Source organism: Oncorhynchus nerka, linkage group LG11, assembly GCF_034236695.1.
Source record: "Oncorhynchus nerka isolate Pitt River linkage group LG11, Oner_Uvic_2.0, whole genome shotgun sequence".
In the NCBI taxonomy this organism is placed as follows: Eukaryota; Metazoa; Chordata; class Actinopteri; order Salmoniformes; family Salmonidae; genus Oncorhynchus; species Oncorhynchus nerka.
In genome coordinates, this window is record NC_088406.1 from 7150609 (window position 1) to 7167027 (window position 16419).

General features: G+C 40.1%; 1 protein-coding gene across 1 annotated transcript in view; it reads right to left on the minus strand.

The window, feature by feature from the left end:
- Positions 1 to 16419, minus strand: part of LOC115120576 (1,4-alpha-glucan-branching enzyme-like) — a 234388-nt gene that overhangs the window by 50191 nt on the left and 167778 nt on the right. Inside the window, exons 8-9 of the mRNA XM_065024960.1 lie at positions 14848 to 14963; positions 5575 to 5702 (exon numbers count right to left, since the gene is read on the minus strand). Coding sequence (XP_064881032.1) covers positions 5575 to 5702; positions 14848 to 14963 — 244 coding nt within the window. The remainder of the gene's footprint in view (positions 1 to 5574; positions 5703 to 14847; positions 14964 to 16419) is intronic.

A 16419-nucleotide genomic window follows, 5' to 3' on the forward strand; every position in this document is an offset into this window, starting at 1 on the left:
TGTCTTCGTGTCTATTCAACGTTAAAATGAAACCATTTTCATGAATTAAGAACGATACACCAATCTGGTTATTTTCACAACGCAATGTGGCACATTTACAACTCAAATCACTTCGAAAAATAGTATTTTAAATAGCCTTATTCTGACCTACTGAGAGCCTATAACAAAACCTATACATTCAGTGTGGTTCAGATAATCAAATGGTTTAATTGAAATGCCCAGAATCGAATGGGCTATGGGCTATAGGTTGCAAAACAAAAAAGGCTACATCTATAGGCCATTGGGATACTCAACATTTTTACCATTCGAAAAGCCTGAATAATTTATGTGATAATTAAGTTAATTATCGTAAACAAATACCTGATTGCACTTTTGAAGGATGTGTATTGTGGACAAGGAGGTTGTTGTCCTCCTTGTCTACAATGAATCCAAAATCCTTCCAAACCTGAAGTGTTTCCCTTTCTCAGCACCTGTTTTCATCTTAACCTTTGTCATGATTTCTCCTGTTACTTTTATCCATTTTTCACATGAGCTAGGAGTCAGGGAAAATAAACTTGGCGACGGCAGGGTAGCCTAGTGGTTAGAGCGTTGGACTAGTAGCCGGAAGGTTGCAAGTTCGAATCCCCGAGCTGACAAGGTACAAATCTGTCGTTCTGCCCCTGAACAGGCAGTTAACCCGCTGTTCCTAGGCCGTCATTGAAAATAAGAATTTGTTCTTAACTGACTTGCCAAGTTAAATAAAGGTCAAATAAACAAATAAAAATAAACAATTGTACACGTGACAGAAGGGAACATGCACGTGCACGGACAAATAAGGGACGTTTCAGCACCACACAAATGGACAGTTCCCTGCTCCACTCTCTCCCTGAATACATAACCATAACGTGGCTGGTAGCCTAGGCTATGTCTGCATCACCACTCACTTAGCCAGTATGGAATTTGAAACACAATTCAACACAATTCCTGGGGTAAAATGTTTACGACCAGCAATAACATCATTCTGAGCCGACCCGCGGGTTGAAAGATTGTTTTCATTCCGCCCGCCAGCTGATTCTTTTGTTGGTCAACCGCGGGGGACCGCAGGTATCTGACCCGATGCAGGACTCTAGCGTGTGTGTCCACATTGGGAAACATTGATGAGCACATTGTCCAGTTTTTGAATCCGCACAAGCTGCACTATGACACAGATTACGTCACTACTGAGACTACTCCAAGACATACTGAGACTACTCCAAGACATACTGAGACTACTCAAAGACATACTGAGACTACTCAAAGACATACTGAGACTACTCCAAGACATACTGAGACTACTCCAAGACATACTGAGACTACTCCAAGACATACTGAGACTACTCCAAGACATACTGAGACTACTCCAACACATACTGATACTACTCCAACACATACTGATACTACTCCAACACATACTGATACTACTCCAACACATACTGATACTACTCCAACACATACTGATACTACTAACACATACTGATACTACAGACCAATGAATACTGATACTACTCCAACACAGAACACATAACTACTCCAACACAGAGGGCACCTACTCCATGATCAACACACACTGAGACTACTCCAATGCATACGGATAACTACTCCAATATATACTGCTACTACTCCAACCCATACTGAATACGGATACAGACCAATATATACTGCTACTACTCCAACACATACTGATACTACTCCAACACATACTGATACTACTCCAACACATACTGATACTACTCCAACACATACTGATACTACTCCAACACATACTGATACTACTCCAAACATACTGCTACTACTAAATATATACTGCTACTACTCCAACCCATACTGCTACTACTCCAATATATACTGCTACTACTCCAATATATACTGCTACTACTCCAATATATACTGCTACTACTCCAATATATACTGCTACTACTCCAACCCATACTGACACTACTCCAACACATACGCATAATACTCCAATATATACTGATACTACTCCAACACATACTGATACTACTCCAACACATACTGATACTACTCCATGAGGAACACATACAGATACTACTTCAAGACATACTGATACTACTCCAACGCATACAGATACTACTCCAACGCATACTGATGCTACTCCAACGCATACTGATGCTACTCCAACGCACACTGATGCTACTCCAACACCAACGCATACTGATGCTACTCCAACACAATATATACTGATACTACTCCAACACATACTGATACAACTCCATGAGGAACACATACAGATACTACTTCAACACATACTGATACTACTCCAACGCATACTGATACTACTCCAACGCATACTGATACTACTCCAACGCATACTGAGACTACTCCAACGCATACTGATGCTACTCCAACACATACTGATACTACTCCATGAGCAACACATACTGAGACTACTCCAACGCATACTGATGCTACTCCAACGCATACTGAGACTACTCCAACGCATACTGAGACTACTCCAACGCATACTGAGACTACTCCAACAAACTGATACTACTCCAACACATACTGATACTACTCCAACGCATACTGATGCTACTCCAACGCACACTGAGACTACTCCAACACATACTGAGACTACTCCAACACATACTGATACTACTCCAACGCATACTGATACTACTCCAACGCATACTGATACTACTCCAATGAATACTGATACTACTCCAATGAATACTGAGACTACTCCAACGCATACTGAGACTACTCCAACGCATACTGATGCTACTCCAACGCATACTGAGACTACTCCAACGCACACTGAGACTACTCCAACACATACTGAGACTACTCCAACACATACTGCTACTACTCCAACGCATACTGCTACTACTCCAACACATACTGATGTTACTCCAACGCATACTGAGACTACTCCATGAGCAACACATACTGAGACTACTGCCTTCCTGTACTACACAAATGATAAAATGTTTATTATATTATACTGAGCATTTTGACTTTATATTCGTTTTAAATTCAACTGGTTTTACTAGTTCTAAATTGTTATTGCATTGCGGAGAAGGAACCTTGCCAACACGTTGTTAGAAGATTTATAACCCACATTGAATACGACTAATAAAACTCCCAAAGCACTGCCACTGTTCCAGGAACAACACGGACAGGATCCTAGAAAAATCCAGTTTAATTGAATTAAATAAGAGCCAAAACAAAGCAGCGGCTGACAACATTATTCCTTAATTACAAAGATGATCAAAGATGTGAGACAATAATAATAAGTGCTTTAATTAATCATGACCAGGGAGGGGGGGGGGGGGGGGTCATCCACGACTCATTTAATGTATTGTGTTTGTGTGTGTTTTGGGATGTAGAGTCAGGACTCCTCCAGTGTGTGTTCTGGATGTAGAGTCAGGACTCCTCCAGTGTGTGTTCTGGATGTAGAGTCACACTGACTCCTCCAGTATGTTCTGGATGTAGAGTCAGGACTCCTCCAGTGTGTGTTCTGGATGTAGAGTCAGGACTCCTCCAGTGTGTGTTCTGGGATGTAGAGTCAGGACTCCTCCAGTGTGTGTTCTGGGATGTAGAGTCAGGACTCCTCCAGTGTGTGTTCTGGATGTAGAGTCAGGACTCCTCCAGTGTGTGTTCTGGGATGTAGAGTCAGGACTCCTCCAGTGTGTGTTCTGGATGTAGAGTCAGGACTCCTCCAGTGTGTGTTCTGGATGTAGAGTCAGGACTCCTCCAGTGTGTGTTCTGGATGTAGAGTCAGGACTCCTCCAGTGTGTGTTCTGGGATGTAGAGTCAGGACTCCTCCAGTGTGTGTTCTGGATGTAGAGTCAGGACTCCTCCAGTGTGTGTTTTGGGATGTAGAGTCAGGACTCCTCCAGTGTGTGTTCTGGATGTAGAGTCAGGACTCCTCCAGTGTGTGTTCTGGATGTAGAGTCAGGACTCCTCCAGTGTGTGTTCTGGATGTAGAGTCAGGACTCCTCCAGTGTGTGTTTGGGATGTAGAGTCAGGACTCCTGCAGTGTGTGTTCTGGGATGTAGAGTCAGGACTCCTCCAGTGTGTGTTTTGGGATGTAGAGTCAGGACTCCTCCAGTGTGTGTTTTGGGATGTAGAGTCAGGACTCCTCCAGTGTGTGTTCTGGGATGTAGAGTCAGGACTCCTCCAGTGTGTGTTCTGGATGTAGAGTCAGGACTCCTGCAGTGTGTGTTTTGGATGTAGAGTCAGGACTCCTCCAGTGTGTGTTCTGGATGTAGAGTCAGGACTCCTCCAGTGTGTGTTTGGGATGTAGAGTCAGGACTCCTCCAGTGTGTGTTCTGGGATGTAGAGTCAGGACTCCTCCAGTGTGTGTTCTGGGATGTAGAGTCAGGACTCCCTCCAGTGTGTGTTCTGGATGTAGAGTCAGGACTCCTCCAGTGTGTGTTTGGGATGTAGAGTCAGGACTCAACTCCAGTGTGTGTTCTGGATGTAGAGTCAGGACTCCTCCAGTGTGTGTTCTGGATGTAGAGTCAGGACTCCTGCAGTGTGTGTTTTGGATGTAGAGTCAGGACTCCTCCAGTGTGTGTTTTGGGATGTAGAGTCAGGACTCCTCCAGTGTGTGTTCTGGATGTAGAGTCAGGACTCCTGCAGTGTGTGTTTTGGGATGTAGAGTCAGGACTCCTGCAGTGTGTGTTCTGGATGTAGAGTCAGGACTCCTCCAGTGTGTGTTCTGGATGTAGAGTCAGGACTCCTCCAGTGTGTGTTCTGGATGTAGAGTCAGGACTCCTCCAGTGTGTGTTCTGGATGTAGAGTCAGGACTCCTGCAGTGTGTGTTCTGGATGTAGAGTCAGGACTCCTCCAGTGTGTGTTTGGGATGTAGAGTCAGGACTCCTCCAGTGTGTGTTTGGGATGTAGAGTCAGGACTCCTCCAGTGTGTGTTCTGGGATGTAGAGTCAGGACTCCTCCAGTGTGTGTTCTGGGATGTAGAGTCAGTGGACTCCTCCAGTGTGTGTTCTGGATGTAGAGTCAGGACTCCTCCAGTGTGTGTTTTGGGATGTAGAGTCAGGACTCCTCCAGTGTGTGTTCTGGATGTAGAGTCAGGACTCCTGCAGTGTGTGTTTTGGATGTAGAGTCAGGACTCCTCCAGTGTGTGTTCTGGATGTAGAGTCAGGACTCCTCCAGTGTGTGTTCTGGATGTAGAGTCAGGACTCCTCCAGTGTGTGTTTTGGGATGTAGAGTCAGGACTCCTCCAGTGTGTGTTCTGGATGTAGAGTCAGGACTCCTCCAGTGTGTGTTCTGGATGTAGAGTCAGGACTATCCTGCAGTGTGTGTTCTGGATGTAGAGTCAGGACTCCTCCAGTGTGTGTTCTGGATGTAGAGTCAGGACTCACTCCAGGTTGTGTTGTACTGTTTTAGTAGAGTCCTACAGAGTCAGTGTTGTTCACTGTGGGGTGGTCTGAAGCTATAGCCTGGACCCGGATCTAGATGTGATTTAATACTACTAATATCTCACCATTGTTGCCATGACATTCAGGACAGCATACCGATTTTACATATCAACAAATGTTGGTACATATTGAAGTGCCTAAGGACCAGTGTTACCTCTGCGATGGTGATGCAGTCAGGATACAGGGTGTGCAGGACATGATTAGCTGTCATCAGATAGACCAGGGAATCTTCATCCACCTGAAGACCAAAGTACTCAGAGTAGTCTCCTGAAAACATACTGCCTGAGGACAGAGAAAGAGCAAGGCTATCACCTAGGGAGCTAGGGGGTAGGAGTTAGGGGTAAGGGTTAACAGGTAGGGGGGGTAAGGGTTAGGGAGCTAGGGGTAGGAGTTAGGGGTAAGGGTTAACGGGTAGGGGGATAAGGGTTAGGGAGCTAGGGTGTAGGAGAAAGGAACCTAAGAGCTAGGTGTAGGGGTTAAGAGGTACAGTAAGAGCTAGTACGTAGAGTAGTCTCCTGAAAATATACTACCTGAGGACAGAGGTACAACACCCACACTGAATACATAACCAATTTATGACCATAACCCACACTGAATATATAACTATAACTCACACTGAATACACAGACAATATAAACTATAACCCACACTGAATACATAACTATAACCCACACTGAATACACAGACAATGTAAACTATAACCCACACTGAATACACAGACAATATAAACTATAACCCACACTGAATACATAACTATAACCCACACTGAATACATAACTATAACCCACACTGAATACATAACTATAACCCACACTGAATACATAACTATAACACTGAATACACACAATGAATACATAACTATAACCCACACTGAATACATAGACAATGTATAAACTATAACCCACACTGAATACATAACCAATGAATATAACTATAACCCACAACTATAACCCACACTGAATACATAACCATAACTCACACTGAATACACAGACAATGAAAAATATAACCCACACTGACACTGAATGCATAAAAATATAACCCACACTGAATGAACACATAACTATAACCCACACTGAATATAACTATAACCCACACTGAATACAGACAATGTAAACTATAACCCACACTGAATACATAACTATAACCCACACTGAATACATAGACAATATATAACTATAACTCACACTGAATACACAGACAATGTAAACTATAACCCACACTGAATACATAACCAATATATAACTATAACCCACACTGAATACATAACAGACATAACTCACACTGAATACACAGACAATATAAAAATATAACCCACACTGAATACATAACTATAACCCACACTGAATATAACTATAACCCACACTGAATACACAGACAATATAAACTATAACCCACACTGAATACATAACTATAACCCACACTGAATACATAACTATAACCCACACTGAATACACAACTATAACCAACACTGAATACATAACTATAACTCACACTGAATACACAGACAATGTAAACTATAACCCACACTGAATACATAACCAATATATAACTATAACTCACACTGAATACACAGACAATATAAACTATAACCCACACTGAATACATAACCAATATATAACTATAACCCACACTGAATACATAACTATAACCCACACTGAATATATAACTATAACCCACACTGAATACACAAACAATGTAAACTATAACCCACACTGAATACATAACTATAACTCACACTGAATACACAAACAATGTAAACTATAACCCACACTGAATACACAGACAATATAAACTATAACCCACACTGAATACACAGACATAAACTATAACCCACTGAATACTATAACTATAACCCACACTGAATACACAGACAATATAAACTATAACCCACATTGAATACATAACTATAACCCACAACTATAACCCACACTGAATACATAACTATAACCCATAACTATAACACACACTGAATACACAGACAATATAAACTATAACCCACATTGAATACATAACTATAACACACACTGAATACACAGACAATGTAAACTATAACCCACACTGAATACATAACTATAACCCACACTGAATACATAACCATAACCCACACTGAATACATAGACAATGTAAACTACCACCCACACTGAATACATAGACAATGTAAACTATAACCCACACTGAATACATCACTATAACCCACACTGAATACATAACCATAACCCACACTGAATACACAGACAATGTAAACTACCACCCACACTGAATACATAGACAATGTAAACTATAACCCACACTGAATGCATCACTATAACCCACATTGAATATATAACTATAACCCACACTGAATACATAACTATAACCCACACTGAATACATAACCATAACCCACACTGAATACACAGACAATATAAACTATAACCCACACTGAATACATATAACACTGAATGTAAACTATAACCCACACTGAATGAATACATCACTATAACCCACACTGAATACATAACTATAACCCACACTGAATATATAACTATAACCCACACTGAATACATAACTATAACCCACACTGAATACACAGACAATATGAAAATATAACCCACACTGAATTCATAACTATAACCCACACTGAATGACAATATATAACTATAACCCACACTGAATATAACTATAACCCACACTGAATACACAGACAATGTAAACTATAACCCACACTGAATACATAACCAATAATAACATAACCACACTGAATATAACTATAACCCACACTGAATACACAGACATAACTATAACATAACTATAACCCACACTATACTATAACACTGAATACAATATAAACTATAACCACTGAATACAGACAATGTAAACTATAACCCACACTGAATACATAACTATAACCCACACTGAATACATAACCAATATATAACTATAACCCACACTGAATACATAACTATAACCCACACTGAATACACAGACAATATAAACTATAACCCACACTGAATACATAACTATAACCCACACTGAATACATAACTATAACCCACACTGAATACACAGACAATATAAACTATAACCCACACTGAATAATAACATAACTATAACTGAATACATAACTACACTGAATACATAACTATAACCCACACTGAATGCATAACCACACTGAATATATAACTATAACCCACACTGAATACATAACTATAACCATTTCTATAACACTGAACACAGACAATATAAACTATAACCCACACTGAATACATAACTATAACCCACACTGAATACACAGACAATATAAACTATAACTCACACTGAATACATAACTATAACCCACACTGAATATATAACTATAACCCACACTGAATGCTATAACCACATATATAACTATAACCCACACTGAATAATGAATACTATAACTATAACTATAACCCACACTGAATACACAGACAATATAAACTATAACCCACACAATGACTATACCCACACTGACAATATAAACTATAACTATCACACTGAATACACAGTGTATAATAACCATAACCCACACTGAATACATAGACAATATAAACTATAACCCACACTGAATACACAGACAATGTAAACTATAACCCACACTGAATATAACTATAACCCACACTGAATGAATATAAACTATAACCAATATATAACTATAACCCACACTGAATACAGACAATAACTATAACCCACACTGAATACACAGACAATGTAAACTATAACCCACACTGAATACATAAACACTGAATAACCCACACTGAATACATAACCATAACCCACACTGAATACATAGACAATATAAACTATAACTCACACTGAATACACAGACAATGTAAACTATAACCCACACTGAATACATAACACATATATAACTATAACCCACACTGAATACATAACTATAACCCACACTGAATACACACTATAAACTATAACAATATAAACTATAACCCTAACATTGAATCACAGACTAAATAAATAACTATAACCCACAACCCCATCCACACTGAATACTGCTGACAATATACACTATAACCCACATTGAATACATAACTATAACCTTGGTCATGTTCTTTATAACTATAACCCACACTGAATACATAACTATAACCCATAACTATAACACACACTGAATACACAGACAATATAAACTATAACCCACATTTGAATACATAGACAATGTAAACTATAACCCACACTGAATACATCACTATAACCCACACTGATGCTGGTAATCTTACCCGGCACAGCCAGAGAGGACTGGCCACCCATATCACTATAACATAACCATAACCCACACTGAATACACTAGACAATTTAAACTACCACCCACACTGAATACATAACTATAACTGAATAACCACACTGAATACACAGACAATATAAACTATAACCCACACTGAATACATAACTATAACCCACACTGAATACATAACTATAACCCACACTGAATGCATAACCCAATGAATATAACTATAACCCACACTGAATACATAACTATAACCCACACTGAATACACAGACAATGTAAACTATAACCCACACTGAATACATAACCATTACCCACACTGAATACACAGACAATGTAAACTATAACCCACACTGAATACACAGACAATGTAAACTATAACCCACACTGAATACATAACTATAACCCACACAGAATACATAGAAAATGTAAACTATAACCCACACTGAATACATCACTATAACCCACACTGAATATATAACCAATATATAACTATAACCCACACTGAATACACAGACAATGTAAACTATAACCCACACTGAATACATAACCAATATATAACTATAACCCACACTGAATACATCACTATAACCCACACTGAATATATAACCAATATATAACTATAACCCACACTGAATACACAGACAATATAAACTATAACCCACACTGAATACATAACTATAACCCACACTGAATACATAACTATAACCCATAACTATAACCCACATTGAATACACAGACAATGTAAACTATAACCCACACTGAATACATAACCATAACCCACACTGAATACATAACTATAACTCACACTGAATACACAGACAATGTAAACTATAACCCACACTGAATACATAACCAATATATAACTATAACCCACACTGAATACATAACTATAACCCACACTGAATACATAACTATAACCCACACTGAATACACAGACAATGTAAACTATAACCCACACTGAATACATAACTATAACCCACACTGAATACATAACCAATATAAACTATAACCCACACTGAATACATAACCATAACCCATAACTATAACCCACACTGAATACATAACTATAACCCACACTGAATACATAACTATAACCCATAACTATAACCCACACTGAATACATAACTATAACCCACACTGAATACATCACTATAACCCACACTGAATACATAACTATAACCCATAACTATAACCCACACTGAATACATAACCAATATATAACTATAACCCACACTGAATACATAACTATAACCATAACTATAACCCACACTGAATATATAACTATAACCCACACTGAATACATAACTATAACCCACACTATAACCCACACTATAACCCATAACTATAACCCACACTGAATACATAACCAATATATAACTATAACCCACACTGAATACATAACTATAACCCACACTGAATACACAGACAATGTAAACTATAACCCACACTGAATACATAACTATAACCCACACTGAATACACAGACAATGTAAACTATAACCCATACTGAATACATAACTATAACCCACACTGAATACATAACCAATATATAACTATAACCCACACTGAATACATAGACAATATAAAGAATAACCCACACTGAATACACAGACAATGTAAACTATAACCCATACTGAATACATAACTATAACCCACACTGAATACATAACTATAACCCACACTGAATACATAACTATAACCCACACTGAATACATAACTATAACCCACACTGAATACACAGACAATGTAAACTATAACCCACACTGAATACATAACTATAACCCACACTGAATACATAACTATAACCCACACTGAATACATAACTATAACCCACACTGAATACATAACTATAACCCACACTGAATACATAACTATAACCCACACTGAATACATCACTATAACCCATACTGAATACATAACCAATACATAACTATAACCCACACTGAATACATAACTATAACCCACACTGAATACATCACTATAACCCATACTGAATACATAACCAATACATAACTATAACCCACACTGAATACATAACTATAACCCACACTGAATACATCACTATAACCCATACTGAATACATAACTATAACCCACACTGAATACATCACTATAACCCATACTGAATACATCACTATAACCCACACTGAATACATCACTATAACCCATACTGAATACATAACCAATACATAACTATAACCCACACTGAATACATCACTATAACCCATACTGAATACATAACTATAACCCACACTGAATACATCACTATAACCCATACTGAATACATCACTATAACCCATACTGAATACATAACTATAACCCACACTGAATACATCACTATAACCCATACTGAATACATCACTATAACCCATACTGAATACATCACTATAACCCATACTGAATACATAACTATAACCCACACTGAATACATCACTATAACCCATACTGAATACATAACTATAACCCACACTGAATACATAGACAATGTAAACTATAACCCACACTGAATACATAACTATAACCCACACTGAATACATAGACAATGTAAACTATAACCCACACTGAATACATAACTATAACCCACACTGAATACATAGACAATGTAAACTATAACCCATACTGAATACATAACTATAACCCACACTGAATACATAACCAATATATAACTATAACCCACACTGAATACACAGACAATGTAAACTATAACCCACACTGAATACACAGACAATGTAAACTATAACCCACACTGAATACATAACTATAACCCACACTGAATACACAGACAATGTAAACTATAACCCACACTGAATACACAGACAATATAACCAAAAACTCTACTGTTGTTAGTGCACTTTGTATGAAATACGTTCTGTACATAGTGACAATAACATTAAACCATTGGGTTTTATTTAAAAGCACATAAGTCATGACGTTGCAGGTGCTTGGGAACACTGCTCTGGCATGTTTAAACAAGTTGTGTCAGCCTCTATTTAAAAAGCTCTGACGAAGGCCAAGAGGTCGACGCATAAGCTTGAATAAACAAAGTGATATGAGCAATATCAGTGTGTGGGATTTTCTCTTAACAATACCAGAAACTCTACACTGCTGCTAGTGTAAAGAATATGAAGTGATTATGAAAGCACTATAATTCATTTCCAGTTTGAACAGGAGTCTTAGGATGCCCAATATGAATCCCTATAGCCCTTACCAATGCCATGGTGCTGCCCAACATGAATCCCTATAGCCCTTACCAATGCCATGTTGATGCCCAACATGAATCCCTATAGCCCTTACCAATGCCATGATGATGCCCAATATGAATCCCTATTGCTCTTACCAATGCCATGGTGATGCCCAATATGAATCCCTATAGCCCTTACCAATGCCATGGTGATGCCCAATATGAATCCCTATAGCCCTTACCAATGCCATGGTGATGCCCAATATGAATCCCTATAGCCCTTACCAATGCCATGGTGATGCCCAATATGAATCCCTATAGCTCTTACCAATGCCATGATGATGCCCAATATGAATCCCTATAGCTCTTACCAATGCCATGGTGATGCCCAATATGAATCCCTATAGCTCTTACCAATGCCATGGTGCTGCCCAACATGAATCCCTATAGCCCTTACCAATGCCATGGTGATGCCCAATATGAATCCCTATAGCCCTTACCAATGCCATGGTGATGCCCAATATGAATCCCTATAGCTCTTACCAATGCCATGATGATGCCCAATATGAATCCCTATAGCCCTTACCAATGCCATGGTGATGCCCAATATGAATCCCTATAGCCCTTACCAATGCCATGGTGCTGCCCAACATGAATCCCTATAGCCCTTACCAATGCCATGGTGCTGCCCAATATGAATCCCTATAGCCCTTACCAATGCCATGGTGATGCCCAATATGAATCCCTATAGCCCTTACCAATGCCATGGTGATGCCCAATATGAATCCCTATAACCCCTTAACAATGCCATGGTGATGCCCAATATGAATCCCTATAGCCCTTACCAATGCCATGGTGATGCCCAATATGAATCCCTATAGCCCTTACCAATGCCATGGTGTTACGGATACAGTTATCCTGTGTGTGTGTGTATCCTGTGTGTGTGTTTCTTTTCTCTCCTTCTCCCCTCACAGGTGAAAACCATCACTCCCCAATCAATCATCAATCAGAAGACACACCTCCTATTTCCTACCCTATCACAGTTCCTTCCCCATGGTTTAAAAACCCCATCATTTGTTTGCTCTAGAGCAATCTCTAGCTCAATCTCTCTGTAAATGCCATGTCTGTAGGTCTCTGTGTTTCACTCTCGCTTTGTGTCTTAACCTCTCTTTTGTTTAAAGCACCTCCATAGCACTTTGTCATCACCTGTGAGTATTGTTTTTGGTTATGGTGTTTGTGTGTTGCTGGTGGGAAAAGGGGGAAACCAAGACAAGTCGCCCATGGGCATACACTACCCGTAGGTGAACTTTGTTAAATACACTAGTTAGAACTGGGCGGACCACCCACTGTATTTTTGGTTAGTTAGTTAGCTGTTGTTAAAGTAGGCTAGTCTAGCTTAGGGGTGTTTTTGAATACTTATTGTTTCTTTCCTTGGGTCCAGCTCAGCCCCTTTTCCTGCTCCCCCCATTACCGTGTGTTTATAAATAAACCTAGAGTTTGACGGTAGATTTCTGTTGTCGTGGTTATTTCGTGCACACTTTTACTTTGTCACAATAATAATTTGCATGAGTTATGTTACGGGTCTCATTACCATCCCCCCTAGACTGGCGGGCCAAAAGGGATTCGTAACACATGGTGATGCCCAATATGAATCCCTATAGCTCTTACCAATGCCATGATGATGCCCAATATGAATCCCTATAGCTCTTACCAATGCCATGGTGATGCCCAATATGAATCCCTATAGCTCTTACCAATGCCATGGTGATGCCCAATATGAATCCCTATAGCCCTTACCAATGCCATGGTGATGCCCAATATGAATCCCTATAGCCCTTACCAATGCCATGGTGATGCCCAATATGAATCCCTATAGCTCTTACCAATGCCATGGTGATGCCCAATATGAATCCCTATAGCCATGGTGATGCCCAATATGAATCCCTATAGCCCTTACCAATGCCATGGTGATGCCCAATATGAATCCCTATAGCCCTTACCAATGCCATGGTGATGGTACATCATGGACGTCACCCCATCGAACCTGAAGCCATCAAAACGATACTCCTCCATCCACCAACGCAGGTTAGACAGCAGGAACCTCAGCACCTCCCAGCTGACGCACGCACGGACAGGCACGGACAGAGACAGAGACACACACACACACACACACACACACACACACACACACACACACACGAGCAAGGTCAGGAAAACAAGAAGTATTTAATAATTGAAACGTGTGATGTTGCTGGTTGGAGGTTTGTTCTACAGCGCTACAGGTCATTCCCATCTGATGTTGATGCTTAGGCACAGGTGTGTGTGTGTGTGTGTGTGTGATAGACGCGCGCGCGCGCAAACAGACACACACACAGACACACACACATTGGGCCCAGTGTCCAGTTCTCTCTGGCTCTCTATCTGGCTGAGTAAATCAATGTCTTACAGTAGGTAACTGAGCACTCCTCCTTGTCTACATCCCAAATAGCACCCTATTCCCTATTTTAGTGCACTACTTTTGACCAGGGACCATAGGGATCTGGTCAAAACTAGTGTGCCAAATAGGGAATAGGGTGCTATTTGGGATGGAGGCCTGATCTCTATCAGAGCGCATGGCCACTGGCTAAGTGTTTAGTATGGCCACCGTCTCACTGTGTCTCAGTCTGATAGGATTTCATGTAACACTTGGGTAAACAAACACCAAGCGAGGGAATTGAGTTCCTACTCCTGAGAATGAGATCAGCGATACTCTCTAACGTGCTTTGTGGCCTCTCTCCTTCTAACGTAGCACGTCCCAAATGGCACAATGTTTCCTATTTAGTGCACTACTTTTGACCACGGCTCATAGGGTTCTGGTCAAAAGTAGTGCACTATATATATAGGGATATAGGGTGCCATTTGAGAGACGCACAACGTGACTCCCTCCTCCGTCCAACATAGCAAACCAATACTCAGAATAAACACAGGAAAAGAAAGACAGAGCCAAGGTCCTTTTAAAGTACTGCAATATCAAAACTACTTCAACAACTTCGGGAGGACTGGACAGAGAAAGTGTAATTGAGGTGATTCGGTCAAGGTGAACCACGCTCACATGACAAGTTGCCTCGACCCCCCCATCCCCCATCAAGTTAATACCTGGGCGTTAGCTCAGCGGGGCAGTACAATCTAGTTTAGCGGCACGCAGGAGACCCAGGTTCGAACCCAAGTCAGACACGCAAGATACTGAGCTAAGTGTTAGATGAAACAAAATATAGGACATCATGATTATGCAGAGAGACACTGGCCCCAATTACCTCCCCTTCAACCCAAAGTGTGCATTTGAAAGAGAACAGACTGGTGTAAGAAATATGCTAGCCAAGCTAGCCCTTGCCTCCACCAATCAAATGCTTTCAGAGGTGTGGGAAGTAGTGAACGAGTGTACACTTCAGGAAAAAGGAGATATTATTAGGAAACATCCTGTATTCTTCCTCCCTCATTTACCGTGGCGATGAGGAGGGATTAGAAAATGCTGATTCTATCCTTAAAATAGTATTGTATCCTGGGGAGGCTCAAGGATCTGAGTGTGCTCCTGA